Source organism: Dryobates pubescens, chromosome 28, assembly GCF_014839835.1.
Source record: "Dryobates pubescens isolate bDryPub1 chromosome 28, bDryPub1.pri, whole genome shotgun sequence".
NCBI lineage: Eukaryota > Metazoa > Chordata > Aves > Piciformes > Picidae > Dryobates > Dryobates pubescens.
In genome coordinates this window covers 13355094-13373887 of record NC_071639.1, presented here as the reverse complement: position 1 = coordinate 13373887, position 18794 = coordinate 13355094, and the positions used below count along the sequence as shown (strand labels likewise).

General features: G+C 43.2%; 1 protein-coding gene across 7 annotated transcripts in view; it reads left to right on the top strand.

The window, feature by feature from the left end:
- GRIK2 (glutamate ionotropic receptor kainate type subunit 2) overlaps window positions 1-18794 on the top strand; it is a 202222-nt gene that overhangs the window by 75602 nt on the left and 107826 nt on the right. For all 7 annotated transcript variants that reach the window (XM_009898109.2, XM_054174076.1, XM_054174075.1 and 4 more), the window contains one exon: window positions 17984-18127. In XM_009898109.2, coding sequence (XP_009896411.2) covers window positions 17984-18127 — 144 coding nt within the window. The remainder of the gene's footprint in view (window positions 1-17983; window positions 18128-18794) is intronic.

Sequence of the window (18794 nt, the reverse complement as noted above, 5' to 3'; positions counted from 1 at the left end):
TTTCTTCTGTGGAGTTCTCCAAGGGAAGCCAGAAATCCTGGTGTCATCCTAGGCTTTCTTTCAGGGCACTTCTGGAGCATGGCTTTCTTCAGTCATCCTTGAGGCAAGATTTTCAGGCTGATAGAGGCTGAGGTTATTACACTGGGTACTGATTCTGCAGGGAGGTGGAAAAGCCTAAAATGTACTTCCCCCCCTATCCCCTTTAGGCCAAGAGAATTTTATAGCCACTTGGGGACAGAAGAGAATACATTCAGTGCAAGCAGACTATTTTAAGCTTGTTCAATTAGTGCTTTAATGAAATTTAGGTGCTTATCTAGTGGCATTAACAGAATCTAGAGCTGCTTTTTACTTCCTGCTAATTCCTGAGGCCTGCTTTGATTCCTTCCTTTCTTTAAATAATAAATTCTTTCCTGCTTGTTTATGTTGCTGATAGGAACTAGCAATCTCTTTAATTACAATGAAGTTATTTTCTGGAAGATAAGGCTTCCAGCTTGTTGAATAACCTGTTACAAATGAGTCATTTAGCTCTGGTAACAGTGAAAGGGTATTTGTGAAACTGCAGTTTCTTATCTTTAGCTAACAGTAGGGCAAGAAGAGTTCTGTGTGAGGCATCTAGTTCAATGCTCCTTCAGTAGCTGCTAGCAGGCTGTGACTGGGCAGGGGAATGTGAGAAGAAAACGGTGCCGGTAAGGTTCCTGAGGGTGGAAAAGATCCATCAAAACAAAGAGAAATCCTCATTATAGAAATCCAGCCTGGCTTTCTGATTTTAAAGCTTCAAAGAGGCTAGCTTGTTATGTAGACAGCTTTGTAATTATCCCTTTAGCAAAAAAAGAATTTTCTGGATTTGCTGATGAGATGTTTTTGGTAAGCAGTGTGGCAGCAAAAGTGTACTTCAAAGGAAACAGTAAACAATTACTTATTACTGTATTACAAGCTAGTGATCTCCCCTAGGCACAATTAACTTGAGGAGGTTAGGGACCATGCAAGATTTCGTGCTGTAAGATGTTTTGGAAGTGATGTGTCAGCTCTTTTGACAATTAATTACATGATTAAATATTTGAATCCCTTATGGAATGTTTCCTGCTGTTCTGGGAGGGAGGATCTATCCAAAACTTCTTTCCTTTGGGACAGGGTCATATGCTGGATCGCTTTTAGGTGGATTCTTAGCTTAGTCTTGATTCAATTCTTCCTGGTGTTGAGGGTGTGTCTACTTATTTATAATTCTAGTAAGATCAACATGGATTTACAGAAAGCTTTTCAGGTTGGAGCTCTCCTGCTACTGAGTGGCAGAAAGAACTCAGTGTAGCAGCAAGCAGGCAAATGGGAAAGCTTGTGCAACCTGCTGGAGCTTCTGAGCTTCCTGAAGGCTGGCTTCTGAAATAGGAAATAAGTCTTGAGTAAAGGTATTCAAAGCCTGAGAACTGTAAAGCAGAATGGATTGAAGCTTGAGGAGGGCAGACTTAGTCTGGAGATTAGAGAGAGATTCTTTCCAGTGAGGGTGGTGAGATACTGGAACAGGTTGCCCAGGGAGGCTGTGAATGTCCCTTCCCTGGAGGGGTTCAAGGCCAGGTTGGATGAGGTCTTGAGCAACCTGGGCTGGTGGGAGGCATCCCCTGCCCATGGCAGGGGAGTTGGAACTGGGTGATCTTGAAGGTCCCTTCCAACCCAACCCATTCTGTGATTCTAGGAGGAGCATAGTCTGTCAAAGCAGACAGTTTCTTAGGGTATGCCTTATGTAATGGGGCTAACCTTGAGTTTGGTAGATGCATGCCAGGCTGAGACAGAGCAAAGCAGATGACCTGAGAGCTGATTATTAATTATGATTTTATTTTCCAATGGAGAACTGAATGCTACATACTGTAATGGAGTGAAAAAGTGACGATAACCTGTAACTATTTCTCTGAACAGGCAGGTGGCTAATTGGGGCATAGCTTGGTAAGCTCTGTCTTCATTCCTGTAAGCTCCAATTTATGAAAACCTAAACTGTGTTCTTTCTTTGTTACTAATTAACATGTCCTAATTACTAGACCAGTTGACATAGCTGGTATAAATAAATAAGCTGCCAGGCATGGCAGTCCCTCTGTTAAAGACCTGAAGGGCTGTGTGTTTGAATGGTTTCCCACGTTCTTTCCCCCATTTCCAGATGTGTATAGATTTCTCTACTGAAAGGCATTCCTTCTCCTTCATAAATCCTTTTTTCCTTTGCTTTTCTCCTTAAGCTGCAGCACATGATTTCTAGTTTTAAATGGGTTCATATACTACACACAGACTTCTCTGGGACTTTTATCCAGCTCAGATATATGGTCCAAAGCCTGCATCAGTTCTCCTAAAGGATAACTGAATTTCCTCTCCAGAACATTGTGGACTCAATTTTAGTGTTTTCTGGATGCCACAGGATATTGTGCCTGGCTCCTACATGGTCTCCTCTAAGTCCAAAGCCGTGCCTGCCTATCTTCTGTGGGTATTTTGCATATCCTTGAACGTTCCAACTGGTGCTGCATGCCTGCAGTTAGGCTGCTTAATCAAGCTTCTGACTAGAATTGTAGCAGCAAATGTGTTTTCCACTTAAATGGTCTGGTGGGAATACAGTTGCCATAAGCACACATCCAGAGCTATTAAACAGTGCCTGGGAAAATTCAAACATCGACTTGAATCTGCATCTGCAAAAGCTTTGTGGTAGGCTGGAAGGGAAATAAACCTTCTTGATGATTATATATTTGCTTTGTGAACCTGAGGTCGGTTGGGGTTGGGGTGATTTTTCTTCATTGCCTGTTTTGGTTGGATGAGGTTTGGTTGGTTTTTCGTTGTCTGTTTTGGGCTGCTTGGGGTTTGTTGCCATTTTGCTTGGGGTCTGGTTTTGTTGGCTTTTTAGTCTGGGTTTTTGTTTGGGTTTTGGTTTATTTGCTTCTTTGTTATCGCTTCAGTACTAGTCCAACATTTCCTGTGACCTAGAGGTCTCTAACAACATAATATTGTTTAGGACTTACTCCTGTGGAGTAGTGCACTGTGGGAAGACAAACTAGGGGAGGAAAGGAATTTTCTTAGTAAGTCTGAGCCCTCAGGTAGGTCAGGATTAGAAAATGAGGCCTTCAGCATCTAGTAATGGAATAACATTAAGTCCTTTGAGTTCATGAAGCAGTTGGATGTGCTAATGGAGGTCCCATGCTGGGAAAGCACACATTGTAGTTGGAATCTCTTATGAGGGGGTGATTGCACAGGGTGATATGAATGGCCATGCTAAATGCATGGAGATTTTCTGCCAGAGAATAAAGGTCTCCTCTACCAGATAATGGCTCACTGGAGGAATCTAATAGTGGTGAAAACAGATAATTTCCTATTTAATAGCCCATTGGCTTTCCTCCTAGAGCTATTGTATCCACCATGATGGTATGGTGTTTATTTCCATTTTACAATCTAGCTCAAGCTGTTTTGGTGTGACTTGGGAAGGTAGATCTTTGTTGTTAGATTTAAAGTATTAGGTTGCTCAGTTCAGGTGGAGTTACAGATTTGGGTTGGGTTTTCACTGGTGTTTCTGAATGGATGTCGCATAATGCATGAGATGGTTTTGTTTGATTTTGCCATCCATAAATGCCACCCTTTCTTCAGTAGAACTTTCACTGTCTCCTGGCATCCATTTGTATCCATTCCAGTATCTAGGGGCACCTTAAAGCTGCCTTCCAGTACCTGAGGGGATCCTCCAGGAACGCTGTAGAGAGACTTTTCCTGAGGGTGCCTAGAGTCAGGACCTAGGGGAATGGTTTGAAGCTGAGGTAGAGCAGAGTTAGACTGGAGCTGAGGAAGAAGTTCTGCAGTACCAGGGTGGTGAGACTCTGGCACAGGCTGCCCAGGGAGGCTGTAGCTGCCTCCTCCCTGGGGGTGTTCAAGGCCAGGCTGGATTCGGTCCTGAGCAGCTGAGTCTAGTTGAGAGGTGTCCCTGCCCATGGAGGGGAGGTTGGAATAGCTGATGTCTGAGGTCTCTTCCAACTTCAGCCATTCTATGATCCATTTGTGTCTCCAACATTTAACATTTCCTGGACAGTTCTAATAAATGATTCTGCTATGAAGTTCTCCATAATTTATTTTTTGGGGTGATTAACTAAGCTTTTAGGAGGATCAATGCATTAATGTTGCTTCTGGCACCCACTAAAAAATCCTTAGTGTCTCTGGTGTGCTGTGAGCAGAGAGATCATTTCCAAAAATGGACAAAAAAATAATACCCCCCCCCCATGTGACTCAGGTTTGGCTTTGTAGTGCCAACTCTTCTCACTCTTCTGCAGATAAATCTGAGCAGACAAATGGCTTGTCTATTTTCCTCTCAACTACAATACCCAGAGCCTGCTTTTCTAGGAACTGCTATTCTGCAAAAATTTTGCATTCTCTCATTCTCTAAAAGATGCTTGGAGGGAAAGACACAAATAAACTGCACACATCCAGCAAAGGAGATGCTGTCCAGAGTGCCCAGAGTAGATTATCTCTACCCATTGTACACCCTGCTGGACTTGCTGCACTGGTTTGTGGATCAGTCCTAGCCCTGAACCCCTAACTCAAATTTTATTGCAAAGATCAGGATGATTTGCCTTGATTTACAATGTAGGGGAAAAGGAAGCTTAAGAATCTGTAGTTATCAGAAATGTGTAGCAAGGGACAGGGTTTGTTTAGAGTGACAATGACCAAGTAAATTGTGAGACTTTGATAAACCTAAATTTATGGAATCATAGCATCATTGAATGCTTTGGGATGGAGGGGACCTTCAGAGCTCCTCTGGTCAAACCTTGCTGCCATAGGCTGATCAAAGCCTGAACACACCCAATTATGGGACAGGTACTGAAGAACTTCTTCCTAAGATCTAGCCTAAACCTTCTCTCCCTTAGCTTAAACCCATTCCCTGCCAGTACATTACCCAGGATCCTCTTCCCCCTCACAATCATCTGAACCCCATCTGGGCTCAGCAGGCCAGACATAGACTTCCCCATGGTCTAAGAACCCCAAATCAGGTGGCTGGCACCATCCTTTGAGCCAAGTATTTATCAGGTGTGCTTTTCTGCACCTCTCAGCGTTTCTCTTTGCTCCTGCAGGGATTGAGGCAACCACCACCTGTACACCTGGTGTACACCTGCTCCTTGGAGCTTCTGCCCCAGTGCCCTGAAGTCTTCTGAGCATTCCCTTAGCTCTGCAGTGCATGAACCTAGCTTCCCAAGCTCAAGCAAAGGAATCAAAGCTAAAGCCACTCTGCTAGAGCACGACTGCTCTTCCTCCTCGGAGAGCAGAATTTCCCCATGTTTGGGGATTTCACTGCCTGCATTGCTAATAATTACTTTGGCTTTTCTTCAGATTGCTGTGCTCTACAAACAAGAGGGAGTTGTTAAAAAAGGCAGATGTTTCTCGTGAGATAAAGGCAAGATAAAGGAATAAACCAGGCTGAGAGTTAACTTTACAGTCTCTGCTGGGGGATTGGCAGCTAGGAGTTAGAGAATTCTCTTGTAGGTATTCTCACTGAGGAATTATTTTCATCTCACTGGGCAGACTTTGAGGTAAAATAAAAGCATGCAGCATTTAGAAATGCTTAGGAAAACAGACGAAAACATTTTAATAACCTTGGGGAAGAAGATGCTTTCTGTAATTAAAATACCAACAGGAGGAAAAAACCCACCCCAACCACCCAACCCTTGAAACCTGACACTGCAAGCACAACACATCATTTCTAAATATTTATTACACTGAAAGCAAATTCTGCTTTATGATTATATTGAGCTTATGTTAGTCTTGCTGGCAGCTGAGACAGAATTGCCTGTAGTGGTAAAAGCATTGACTCCAGTGTCTATTTGTCACTGTACATATTCACAGCTTGAATTTTGCATGAACTGAACTTTGCTCTGCAGCAAGCTTTTTGGATTGATTTTTTTTTTTTTAAAGATATAAACAAATTGTACTTCTGGTAATGTGTTAAATGTGCCTCTGAATCCCCACAACACAATTGCTGGGCTTCTCCTGTTCTGCTGAGATCATTCTGAGTTGGCACTGGAACAAAATGGGATATGCTGGTTTTGCTGGCAGTGGGGTGAGCCTGGCTGCTTGATTTCTCTTTTCATTCTGTTGTTATAAGTAGAACCTTGAGCACTGGGGGCCACAAATCCTTGCTTGCTATGGATTTGTGCCTCTTAAGTGTGTAAGGCAGCAACAGTTGTCACTGAACTCTTTAACTGGAGTCAGGGCAGCCCAGGGAGGAGCACTGTGTATGGAGAACCTCATCATCATTTAATCACTCAACTATTGACTTTCTCTGTCCTAAAGAACTGGCTGACAGGAGAGAGCAAAGGCTGACAAGTTGGCAAAATAATGCCAGTTTGAAACACCCTTTGATAAAAATGTGAAACCCAGGGATTCTTTTATTTAGAGAGGTAAATGCACAGAGATGAGCAGAAGCTGCAGCACCTCCACTATGGAAACAGGCTGAGGGAGTTGGGGCTCTTCAGTCTGAAGAGGAGGAGGTTCTAGGGAGACCTTAGAGCTGCATTTCAATATCTGAAGGGGAGCTATGGGAAGGCTGGGGAGGGACTGTTTAGCAGGGATTGTGGTGATAGGACAAGGAGCAATGCTCTGAAACTGGAGCAGGAGATATTTAGGTTGGACATCAGGAGTAAGCTCTGCACAATGAGGGTGGTGAGACACTGGAACAGGTTGCCCAGGGAGGCTGTGGATGTCCCCATCCTGGAGATGTTCAAGGCCAGGCTGGCAGAAGGAGTCCCTGTCCATGGCAGAGGGGTTGGAACTGAATGAGCTTTAAGGTCCCTTCTAACCCAAACCATTCCATGATCCTATGAATCTTTGTTCAATTTTTAATGGCAAAAGTTTGCAAAGAGATTTTACAAAGTGAATGGAAGCAGAGTAGTTACAGCATGTCCTAAACCACCTGCAATCTTTCAGTTATCTTTCCAACCTGGTTGCATATCAGCTTCCTACATTCTGACCACCAAGCCTGTGTGATAAGACATTTGCATGGTCTAAGAGCTTAGTCTTGGAGCTTAGTCCTCCAGTGGGTGGTTCATGACCTTGGTTTGTAGTGTTTAATGGAATTGGAAGGGACTTCAGAAGTGGTTGTCTTTTTTGACAACCCTTTATTAGCAGCCAACAATTAAATGTATTAAGAGCCCTTGTTGTTCACAGTCTTTCAGGCACAGAACACTAAGGGATGTATATGTTATAATTACAATTATCCATTCTCCTCATTGTCCTGCTGAGGAATGCAACTGTAATTCTGGCAGCCAGACTGGAGTTGGCTTGCTGTCCTTGGACTGCAGATGTCTAATTGCAGGCAACCATTTAATTTCAAATGGCTCATTAAAGCAGAAGCCATTTAGCATTGCTAGCATGGATCTGCATCCATGATTATGCATTTAGTTAGAAAAGTGCAAGCTTCTTCCTTTGTAATCTGGATTTGCAGAATTTGTCCTGTGTAATCTGTTTTGGAAGAACTTGAATGGCTTAATTGATTATCTTCTTTTTTCACAGTGCTTAATACCAGTGTTATTCATCTGTGAACCTGAGAAACTAGATATAAGCAGATTGTGTGCATTTGTGTTTCACAAGTGCTCCTTCTCTGTGCATTTGATCCACTTTGAACTTTTAGTCTAGAAATTGGTTGTTCTGCCATTTTATTTGTACCTGGAGCAAAAACAAGATCAGATACAGAAGTGCCTCTGATCTCAACTTGAGAAGCTACTGGGAAAGGAGCAAGGTTAGCTGAACCCTTCTGTTCCTTTGTTTTTTTCAGTGTTACAAGTAAGAAAAGTTAACATTGGAACAGGCTGCTCAGGGAGGTGGTGGAGTCCCCATCCCTGGGGACCTGTGGCCATGGCACTTGGGAACATGGTTTAATGGCCATGGTGGCGTTGGGCTGAGGGCAGGACTTGATGATCTTAGAGTTCTTTTCCAACTGAAGCAGTTCTATGACTCTACATATCTAGGCCACCTCTAAACTTAGCATAACCACATGAATCTCTGTCTTTAACTCATAGCTCTCCTGGTAACTTGTGGATGGCTGAGGTTAGGTAAATGGAATCTACCTCAAATGTGTTTTAAGACTCACTGGGGGTATTTTTTGGTGGTAAATCAAGTTGCTTGCTTGGTTGGTTTGGTTTTTAGTTCTGCAGAGCTACAGTGTGCCACAAATAAATGCCTTAAAACTCGCAGTTATGTGCACCTAAATAACAGCTCTGAAATCTTCAGAAAGGTCTCCCTGAAGTGGTGTTCAGTCTTGAAGAGGTTTTGCTCTCTAAAGGTAATTTGGTAGTTCAGTTTTCTTTTTTTCCCCTCTCTTCTTTTTAAGACTGAACCAGCTGGAGAAAGTCTCTCAGCAGGTCTCTTCTGCTAGTCACCTGCAAGAAAAATAGACTGGAGTCTCAGCTTCTACTCCCTGCTTTGGCAGCAGTGCTTAGCTGCTCGCTCAGTAACTTTGCCTCTTGAAAGATACTTTCAGTTAATTTTGCCTAATGTTAATCCTTGAAGGCAAAAAAGAGCAGTGCACAACTGCCAGTTTTGGCTAGTTGGATTTGTTTGAGCAAGATAACAGTTCCCAGAGGAATGTGAGCATGTGCCGGAGCACTTCACAATCCTGCTTTGTGTCTCAGAGAGCTTTCATGACTTAGCCTTGCTGCTGCTCTTTATTTCCCTGAGGAACATCTGTGAGAGGAGTTGGATTTGCCTCTGAAGTACAGCACTGCTTCCTGGTTTATTTTCCCCCACCTTCTATTTTTTTTTTTCCAAGCAGAAGTCTACTTCCAAATCCATTCTGTTGTGTCAATACTGTGCAGTGCTCAGTAGATTGTGGCAGAGATGGTGGCTTTCTCAGACTCTTAATATACAGCTCATTCAGCAGCTATCTTTTACCCAAGGAGAAGCCAATGATGATATTTTAGCAATATTCCAATGTGAGCATTTTGCTTGAATCCTGAGCTGAAATAATGTGAAATGCTCCTTCTGTTTACTTTGTAATGGAAAAGTAAATGACTGTGCTTGCTTCTGAGATCTAAACTCGGTGTATTTAGATCACAAATCTTTAAGACCTCTAAGATCAAGTCCAAATGTCAGCCCAACACCACCATGGCCACTAAACCATGCCCCAAAGTACCATGGCTACACATCTCTTGAACATCTCCAGGGTTGGTGACTCCACCACCTCCCGGAGCAGCCTGTTCCAATCCCTGAGCACTCTTGCAGCAAAGAAATTTCTCCTAATATCCAAACTAACCTTCTCCTGCTGCAACTTGAGGCCATTTCCTCTTGTCCTAGAGGACCAGATACAACCTAAGCTGCATTTGGTTAGATGAAGGAATGCCTTGGCTCACTCTAGAGGTAACTCTTACCACTTGCAGGGGAAGTGCCATTTTCTCTTTCTCTGACTTGATTTTTCTGTCTTTGTTTCTCTGGTAACTCATAGCAGGCTTGTGGCTGTGATATCCAACTGCCTATTGATTTAAGGATGCTTTAATTGAAAACTATTCAGCAGACATGCTTTTCAATTTGCTGTTTTGCCCAAGTATGTTTAGGTGCCAGGGGCTGATCTGCAGCAGTGCTGGTTAAAGATTTGAAAGTACAGCTGCATGTCACCCAGGTGTGCTTCAGTGACACGCAGGGTGGCCACCGAGGACTTGCCATATATCTTACAGGGCCTACAGGCTAGAAGTGTGTGCCTGTGCTGTTGTGTCTGTGTGTGTAACCACAGGAAAGGAAAAGGCAAAGAATCAATGGCCTCAACATTAATTAAAATTAGGGAGACTTTTCCCCTGCTGACAGGATATTTAGGATGAAAATAATTAAATGAGCAATTGTGGCAAATGCAATATCGATTGCTCACCCAGAGCAGCTCCTGCAAGACTTAGATGAAGATTGATAACTGTTGGTTTTTTTAACAGCTAGAGCCAAAGGCAACCATTCCCAGCTCCAGTTCGTGTGCCTGTGTGCAATCTGACAAATGGCTTTCAATCCAGCTCTCTATTGACCACTATGAAAAGCTATTATCTGCCATAAATAAGTGGCACATACATGCTGCCTCTCCCTTCTTCATGTCTGAGTAGTCAAAAATGCTGCATTCAGGATTTTTCAGCTTTTTAGACTCTGGAGGTATCAGCTGCCATCCTTTCAAGGCAGAAAGCATTGTTTGTTCCAGGTTCTGAGGGGTGGGTGTCAAGAAGGCGTCAATCTCTTTTCAGGGGTGCCCAGTAATAGGACAAGGAACAACAGGTATAAGCTGGAGCAGAGGAAGTTCCACTTCAAGATGAGGAATAATTTCTTCACTGTTAGGGTGACAGAACACTGGAACAGGATGCCCAGAGAGGTTGTGGAATCTCCTCTGGAGACTTTCAGATCCATCTGGTTGTGTTCCTGTGTGACCTGCTCTGGGTGATCCTCCTTTGGCAGGGGGTTGGACTCAAGGACCTCCACAGGTCCCTTCCAACCCCTACCATTCTGTGATTTCATGGTGACTCCACCACCTCCCTGGGCAGCCTCTTCCAATGCCTCCTGCAATAAAGAAATTCTTCTCATATCCAACCTAAATCTCCTCTGGCACAATTTCAGGTCATTTCCTCTTGTCCTGCCATTAGTTTCTTGGGAGAAAAGGTCTTGCTGGAGTTTTTAATTTTAAGAATTATTTGCACACTTCAGGAAAAAGAAATCCTCCTTGGATTAGTCAGAGATATGGAGAGGAAAAAAAGAGATGACATTATTAAGGCTTCTGCCTCAGCTTGGAGACTTGTTTATTTTTAAATGTAAATATGATTTGGATGGAGCTGTAGTGCAGAAATGTGACTGCTACCCTGATGGGGCATTGAGAAAGCTGTAAGCATAGTCAGTTTCCATTCCTATTCTGGGTTTAGTAACTGTGATAATTATATACTAGCAGTGGCTTTATGATATAAATATCCTTTTGAAAGTGAACTGTGTTTGGAGAGAGAGCGAGAGAGTTCCAGCGTTTCCAGAGAGGATCATTGGATGGCTTTGGAGTCGGTGTGCTAGAAATGCCAGTGGACATATCAAGATTGAATTCTACCAGGGGGGAAAAAAAGGAAAATATAAGAAAAGTTGGTCACTCTGAAGGTTGTGATTGGGGTTTTTTTTGTTCACTGAAACAGCAGCCATGGCTCAATAGCAAAATTGTTTTAGGCTGCTGTCATTAGTAAGCCTGTCTGGCTTCTGGCACTGAAGCACTACATACTTATTCTAGGTTTTGAAAATTATCTTCAGGACTTATTCTTATTTAATTTGTCTGGTTTATTTTCTTTCTACTTGAAACTTCTTTGTGCTTTGCTATTTAAGGATTTCAAAGCACCTGAAACCTCAATTAGTCTTTCAGCACCAAGGTGCTTTCCAGCATTAGCCATTAAGGTCCCCATTAAAATTTTTCCCCAGCTTTTATGGAAGGTCTGGTTTTCTCAATCACAGGCCAGTGGTGTCTCTTAATACCTTTTTCTTTGGGCATTGCTGATTTTTAAGGTGCTAATCCAGGAGCACAAAAATGGACTTGTTTAAAACAGTCACAGGAGATAATTTAATTAAAGGACTTACAGAAGACTGGCACAGAGCAGAGTTCTCTTTGGGAAGAAAGACTCTTTCATGGGCTAGTTGCATTTTGTACTGCTTACCAACCTGTTTTCTCCTGCAAGAATGAACTTTGCAAGGCTGCACATGTAATCATGTTTTGGGTTGGTTTTTTTGCTGAGGATATTAAAAATCTCTGCTATTGGTTCAAAGGGGAGAGAAATGTAAATGGGTGACTTGTTATGTAGACTCACAACCGTGGTGGTGTGGGGTTTTCCCCCCCCTCTGCATTTCAAAGTCCTCAGCATACATCTAATTTGATAATTGTATTTAAAATTTTGAAGTGAAACCTCAGGAATCCTCCAGCTGTGAAACTGGCAGGATATAAAATCAGAACATGGAAAGATTCCTCTTTCAGAGTGCACACCCCCCCCCCACCCCTTTTTTAACCCTCTCCCTTGATTTTTGATCAGATTTGCCTTCAATCTCTGAATTCTCCTAACCTTTTACCTCCAGTTTCGCTGCCAGGTGTGCCTCATCGCTGCAAAGCTGTTCAGTGTGCGTGCTGAGCAGGACCCTTCTGTAATTACTTACGAATTGCTTCTGCAGAGGGTCTTTTTTCGTGTGGTGTGATAAGTTCTTGAATGCTGAGCTAATATAATAGTAGCAGACAGCTCTTTATTATGGATGTGGTTGATGGAGCTGCAGTGATCACAATCATATTGATTTTTTTGAGCAGGAGAACAGATGAAAGGAAATAGACTACCAAAGACCAAATAATGACCCATTCTTCCTGGTAATTAGGTTTTTGCTATCTGTCCTTAAGGTATATAAAAGAGCATGATGGAGGGTTTTTTATTGCAAAAAAACCCCCCAACATTACAGCACATACCATAATTTCTAAAGTTCAGGTTGAGAAAGTACTTCAGAGCAACTTGCACTTGGAAATTTCACAATGGCTTCTAAGGATATATAGAAAGCTGACATGAGAGCACCTTGTTCTTAATTGTCTGTTACAAGCAGAGTTCTGCCAACTGTTTGTGCAGTCAGCTGACATTTGCTGCTGCAAGCAGAGCACTGAAAGTCATTGGCTTCATAGATTCACACAATGGTTTAGGTTGGAAGGGACCTCAAAGATCATCTGGTTGCAACCCCCTGCCCTGGGCAGGGTCACCTCCCACCAGCCCAGGGTGCTCAAGGCATCATCCAGCCTGGCCTCGAACACCTTCAGGGAGGAGGCAGCCACAGCCTCCCTGGGCAACCTGTGCCAGTGCCTCCCCACTTCTCGGGTTAGTTGTGATGGGACACTTACAGGGGCTCTGTTTTAGGGAAAAGCAGAAGAATTTTATACTAAGAAGTCCTTTGGTTTTCAAAAAAGCTAGGAGAACTTTTTTTCGAGCTTGCTGATGCTCCTATCTCATTCCCAGGTGGAGGGCATTTTTGGGGTGAAAACACCAAAAGCTATAATCTCTGCTGTTTGCTTAATTGTACCCCAGGGTGGAGTTGGGAATGTGTCAAGAAGTAAGCAAACACCAGCTTTAATAAACATACAATGCAATTTACCAGCTCATAAACCACTGAAATTTAATCCCAAGCTGAGAGATTTATTAAATCTCACTCAGCAGAATGGTTCTGTGGGATGTGGTAGCAAGTGAGAATTAAGGGAAATGATTTCAGGGGCAATAGATTTTATTACCCAGGGAGGGGAGGAACTACTTTTGCAAGCCATTTCTTCTTAATTTCATTCACTTGTTTTAAACTGCCTTTGAGTAGGAGAGCTTTTGGTGAGTAGCAATGGGACCGTGCTGGGGCTCTGGAGTTTGTGTGCGTGCTGCTACGTTTGTCAGGCATCAGCTGACCAAGATATCTCCTGTTGGTGGTTTTGTGCTGCAGTTCTATTAAGGATTGGTTAAGATCTTAAAATCTAATACAATGAAGTTACAATGTCTGTAACTTCAGCTGGGTTTTGGTTTTGGGTTTTTTTTTGGGGGGATAGTTTTTTGCATCCATGATGGTTTTATCTCTGCTCTTTAGCTTCCCTTTCTTCCCTGGCTTCTGTTCTCCTCAGTGGTTGTTCTCAGCCATCGTGTTCATGGGCTGCAGAGATGATGTTCAGTCACTTTTCTAATACTTCTGCCACTTAAAGGATTCCAAATTCTCCTTTATTCTTCCAGACACAGGAAAAACAAAAGACAGGTGATAGGGAGAGCTTGGTAGAACAAAAAAAGGGAAACATTTTGTCTATGAAATGTGCTGTTTATTCAAGACTTTAACTACCAATTATCAATTGTGTGTTGAATATAAGCAAGGATCACTGAGAGATAAGTAATTATGAAAGGAGAAATAGTACTTTGCAGACTAAGGAGCTCGATTCCAGGACACTGTGTGGGACTTGGAAATGGCTAGGTATGCCTCTGGCAACCACTACTGTGCAGAGATCTCCCAATAATGGTATTTCTCTGTCAAAATAACACTATTTAGGATGGGGAGGGAGGAGACCTGGCTAGGCTGTCCTGTTCAGTGTACCTCCAGTAGCCATGGCTTAGGCTGTTAGATCAAAGAAACACAGCTGCTGTTTTTTACCCTCCTAACTGTACTATAGGATCATGGAATCATTTGGGTTGGAAAAGTCCTTTAAGATCATCCAGCCCAAGTGCTCCTGAACTCTGCCAAGGCTGGGGCTAAGCCATGTCCCTCAGCACCACAGCTCTGCCTCTTGAAAACACCTCCAGGGATGGGGATTCAGCCACCTCCCTGGGCAGCCTGTTCTGGTGTTTCGGTGTTATTTGTCCCCCATCAATCTGACTAGAAATAGCCTGGGTATATTGGGAGCTGGGGGAAAACCCAAACCTCAACAGCTTGATTTTGCAGTCAGTGTTCTAGCCAAGGCATTTCTGTGGTGTAAGAAATGAAAGGACCAAAGGAAAATTCAGTCCTTCTGGAACATGATCTTCAAGGTCCCTTCCAACCTAATCCATTCTGTGAATCTCTGCCCTGCCTCATGTGCTTGGATTCCTTTTGTCAAATAGGAATGCATTCTCAGGAGGTTTAGGCTGGATATTAGGGGAAAAACTGGCAATGGAGGCACTGGAACAGGCTGAGCAGAGGGGTGGTGGAGTCACCATCCCTGGAGCTGTTCAGGAAGCTTGCAGATGTGGTGCTTCAGGATACAGTTTAGTGGTCATCTCTCTTTCCACTGCCTTATTTCATACCACTGAAAATTTCTTGGGGTTTCCAAATGCTTCACAGAGCACCTTTTGAGGAGCTAACTGTATTTCTTCCAAGACTTTTATTGGCAATAAGTTTAAGGGGAATAAAAACAATCACATTAGTTTAATTTAACATTTAATTGAAAACCTCAGGGCTTTTTTCCTGCTCTCGAGCTGGTTTTAATAATCTGCATTGGAGTAATTGGAAGTCCTTCCAGATCATGCCTCCATAATAGTGCCATTCTTTCTTTTGAGATTGGAGGTTGCAGACAACTCCAGTTTCTTATAGTAAAAGCTAAACTATGTGGGCTCTTTCCTACTTGAGGTGTGCTATTTCTGATCTAGCTCATAAGCAAGCAGACCTAGCCTAGCAATCATTCATCTTAAATCAGTGTTAAACGAGACTGCATGATAAAAATCCTGGTTTCTGAAAATAAAGAGCACCTCTTTCTGTAATTTAAGGATAATTCTGGAGCACTGAGATATGAATCAGAGAGGAGTGGTTTATTGGTACATGAAATCCTCATAAGGTAAATGGAAATGCTGTATGAAAATGTTGCTGTGCAACACACAAGTCATGATTTGGTGTAATTAAATGTGGAAGCTGCAAGGAACTGACCTGTTCATCTCTGTTTAGATGCAATAAAGCATCCCCAAAACTGGACTGGGAGCATTTCCTCCCTGATCCTCAAACAGCCTCTTGCTGAAACCTGTGGTACTGCCTGTACCTCGAAGTTCCAAAATTATGATTTAAGGAAGAGAAGGTGCTGTGGACCAAGGGAGGTGAGACACAAAGCTTAGCAAGGCCAGTGAGTGAGGGTGGAGAGCTAGGCCAACAGCTAGCAATTCCTACTGCCTCTCAGAGGAAAATGACCAAGAGGAGAGCCCAGCCTGCACATTCCAGGGAGTACCTTTTATATCTTGTCCTGAGTTTGGTGCTGTTCATTTCTCCTGCAGTAAAATCAATGATTGCACCCAGTGAGATGAGTGCAATATTGAATCAGTAAACCAATATGTTTTTTGAGGATATGGCTCTGTCTTTATTCAGGGCAAACATTTAAGCCTGCATTTCACTTTGAGCTTCTTACACAAGGCAGGCTGTGGAATCTCATCCTACTTCAATAAAGGTTTCATCTTGTAGCATCTAGAAACGAAATGGGGAACTCGGCTTCCAGCTAGTGTTTAGTTTGTTGTGGGCACTTAAAGGCACATCCTGACTTTATTTCCAGTGAAGCCATATTCATCAGCCCAGCACAAGGAATGTTAGTAGAATTTGATGTCTTTCTAAAGTGGCAGTGGAGCTCTTGGAATGCTTCTACTGGAGTTGACTCTGTTGCCATCCTACACGTGTTCAGCTCAGTCGCTTAAAGAATTTGATAGTCTTGTTGCTCTGCATCTGGTATAATGTCCACTGGATCCTCACTGATGAGTCTGAGTCCAAATCCATATCTAATCCATCATTTTATACTGGCTTTGAACTTCTGGTAGCTTCTTCATGGGCTGCCGCTGCTAAAGTCTCACAGCAATTGCAAATGTTCCTTCATTGCTGTGCTGCAGTGTTAGAAACAAAGCTGATTCAAATTTAAAACCCCAAGCAAACCAGAACCCCCCCAACCCCCCAGAGTCTGCATTTCTGAGCTAGAGCAGTGTATTGTACTTCTTTGGAGTTTATTTTAAAAGCTGTTGTCTAGACTCCAGCTACTGCCAAGTGCTGCTTCTGGAATATTAAGCTTTGGATGGCGCTTACTCAGCACGTCATTCCAACTTTTTGGTGTGTTGCTGCCTCCTTGTCAAATATCAGCTTCCCTTAAAAGCCCTTTAATGCCTGGAAGATAATGAACTGTTTGGCAGCAAAAAATATTTTCTGCCTAATTTTGGAGCCCCTGCGTAAACGGCTTGGCAGCAGGGATGGCTGGAGCCTATTACAGTGGCTACTTCAAAATTGGGATGGGTTTCTGCTGGAGTTTTGAGACCTCTCCTTGGGAGAGCCATTTAAATGTAAAGGCACAGTTTCCTCTTTAGCAGCAGCTTATGGGCTATAATGGTAGAACATTTTTGCATTTTTATGTTGAGCTTTATTGTAAAGAGTCTTGGGATGCATTTGCATGAAAGGCACTATATAAGCTCATTTTGTATGGCATTGTATTGTATTGTGACAAGTGCAATAATCTCCAGGTTTCCTATCCATTAAAGAACTAATTTCACAGCTCACTAATTATGTGAATGAGAAGGGGAAATAGGTCCTTTTTTCTCTAAGGTATGCTGAGCAGATGGCATAGCCTTCATTTCCACCAGCTGAATCTAAGGTCCTTCCTTGCTTTTGGTTCCAAGCTTGCCTCTGTTTATCAAATAGAGCAGAAGAGAGATGTCAGTTTCTTGTACTGCACGGCAGTGTGCTCCCAGAGACTGTCTCCATCCTTGGCTAACACAACACAGTTGGCACATACCAGGTCTAAACAGCCTACTTATTTAGGATGGGACATTAAAACAAATGTGCATTTTAATGCAGTTCTCATTTGCCTCTGGTTTAAGGAACACAGTGGTTAGGTCTGTCCTAGGAATTTAAACTGACACTCATTTAGACGTTATTAATTAATTACCTTTAGCACTGTACCTAGTCTGTAATTTCCAAACACAAACCCACTATTTCCTTGGTCTCTGCATTTTCCTTCATAGCTAAGGTTCTGCAACCTTGCTAATCCTTACCCCCCCCCCCCCCCCCCCCCCCCCCCCCCACCTTTTCTTTCTCTCTTTTTCATTACTCTTGGAAATAACTAATTTGAATCAGTATACATAAGGTCATTTATATATCCCCCCTAATTCACTGCTTTTTTGAAGTAACCTGGGTCATCAGAGATCAGTGTTCTCCTGTGACCCTGGAAAGGAGGGAGGGAGGGGAGGGAAGAGAAGGGAAGGCAAGAAAAAAGGAAGGAATTCAGAAACGAGGAAGGGAGGAATATGGAAGCAAGGAAAGATGGAGGGAGGGAAGGAAGGGAGCAAGGCCTTGAGCAACCTGGTCTAGTAGGGGGTGTCCCTGCCCATGGCATGGTGTTGGAACTAGATGATCTTTAGGGTCCCTTCTGACCCAAACCTTTCTATGTCTTGGTGTCAGGGCTGCATTTTGCAATGCTGCAGAAGCAATCAGCTGATTTCCTCAATGTGATGAGCAGGGCAGGCTGTGTCTCCCTTGCCTGCTCTGCTGTTGTGTGCTGATGGCTGTGGCCTCATTCTGGTTTCAGACGGATGCAGCCCTGATGTATGATGCTGTTCACGTGGTGTCAGTGGCTGTCCAGCAGTTCCCACAGATGACTGTCAGCTCCCTGCAGTGTAACCGCCACAAGCCCTGGCGCTTTGGCACCCGCTTCATGAGCCTCATTAAGGAGGTAAGTCGCTGATGAAAGTGTCTTGCTTCATTACTTTCCTTCCTCCCAACTCCCATTTCCTTTTGTTGTAACTCTACTTGAGTTTGGCCCATAATTTCTTTCAGTAGATTAGAATATCTCAACTTGTGTAGAGTTCAGCAGGCAGGGCAGCTTTTTTGTATGGCAGTGGGTTTGGTTGAGGTATTACTTGGGTCAAAGAAACAGAAAAAGGTGAAGTGACTGCACTCCCAATAAAACTTCTGTTTCTAGACACTTGAAGGGGTGGTTGGCTGTGCTTGAATCATTTGTGGCACAAAAGCCTACATCTTTGAAACCACAAATCATAGACTGATGATGAGAAACTCAGCGACTAAATATTGGCATAAAGTCAAAGGAGCCAAGAATGAAGTTTGCCTCCTTGATTTGAATCAGGTATTCTTGTACTGTAAGTCAGTCCTAATTCATAGAATCACAAAATGCCAGGTTGGAAGGGACCTCACGGATCATCTGCTCCAGCCTTTCTAGGTGATAGTAGAGTTGAAATGAGCTGGCCCAGCACCCTGGCAAATTGAGTCTTCAAACTGCCCACTGTAGGGCAATCCACTGCTTCCAGTGGGAATTCAGTATTTGTCATTCTAGGTATGCAAGATACTCTGACAAAGAGAATTATGGAATGGAATTGCAATGG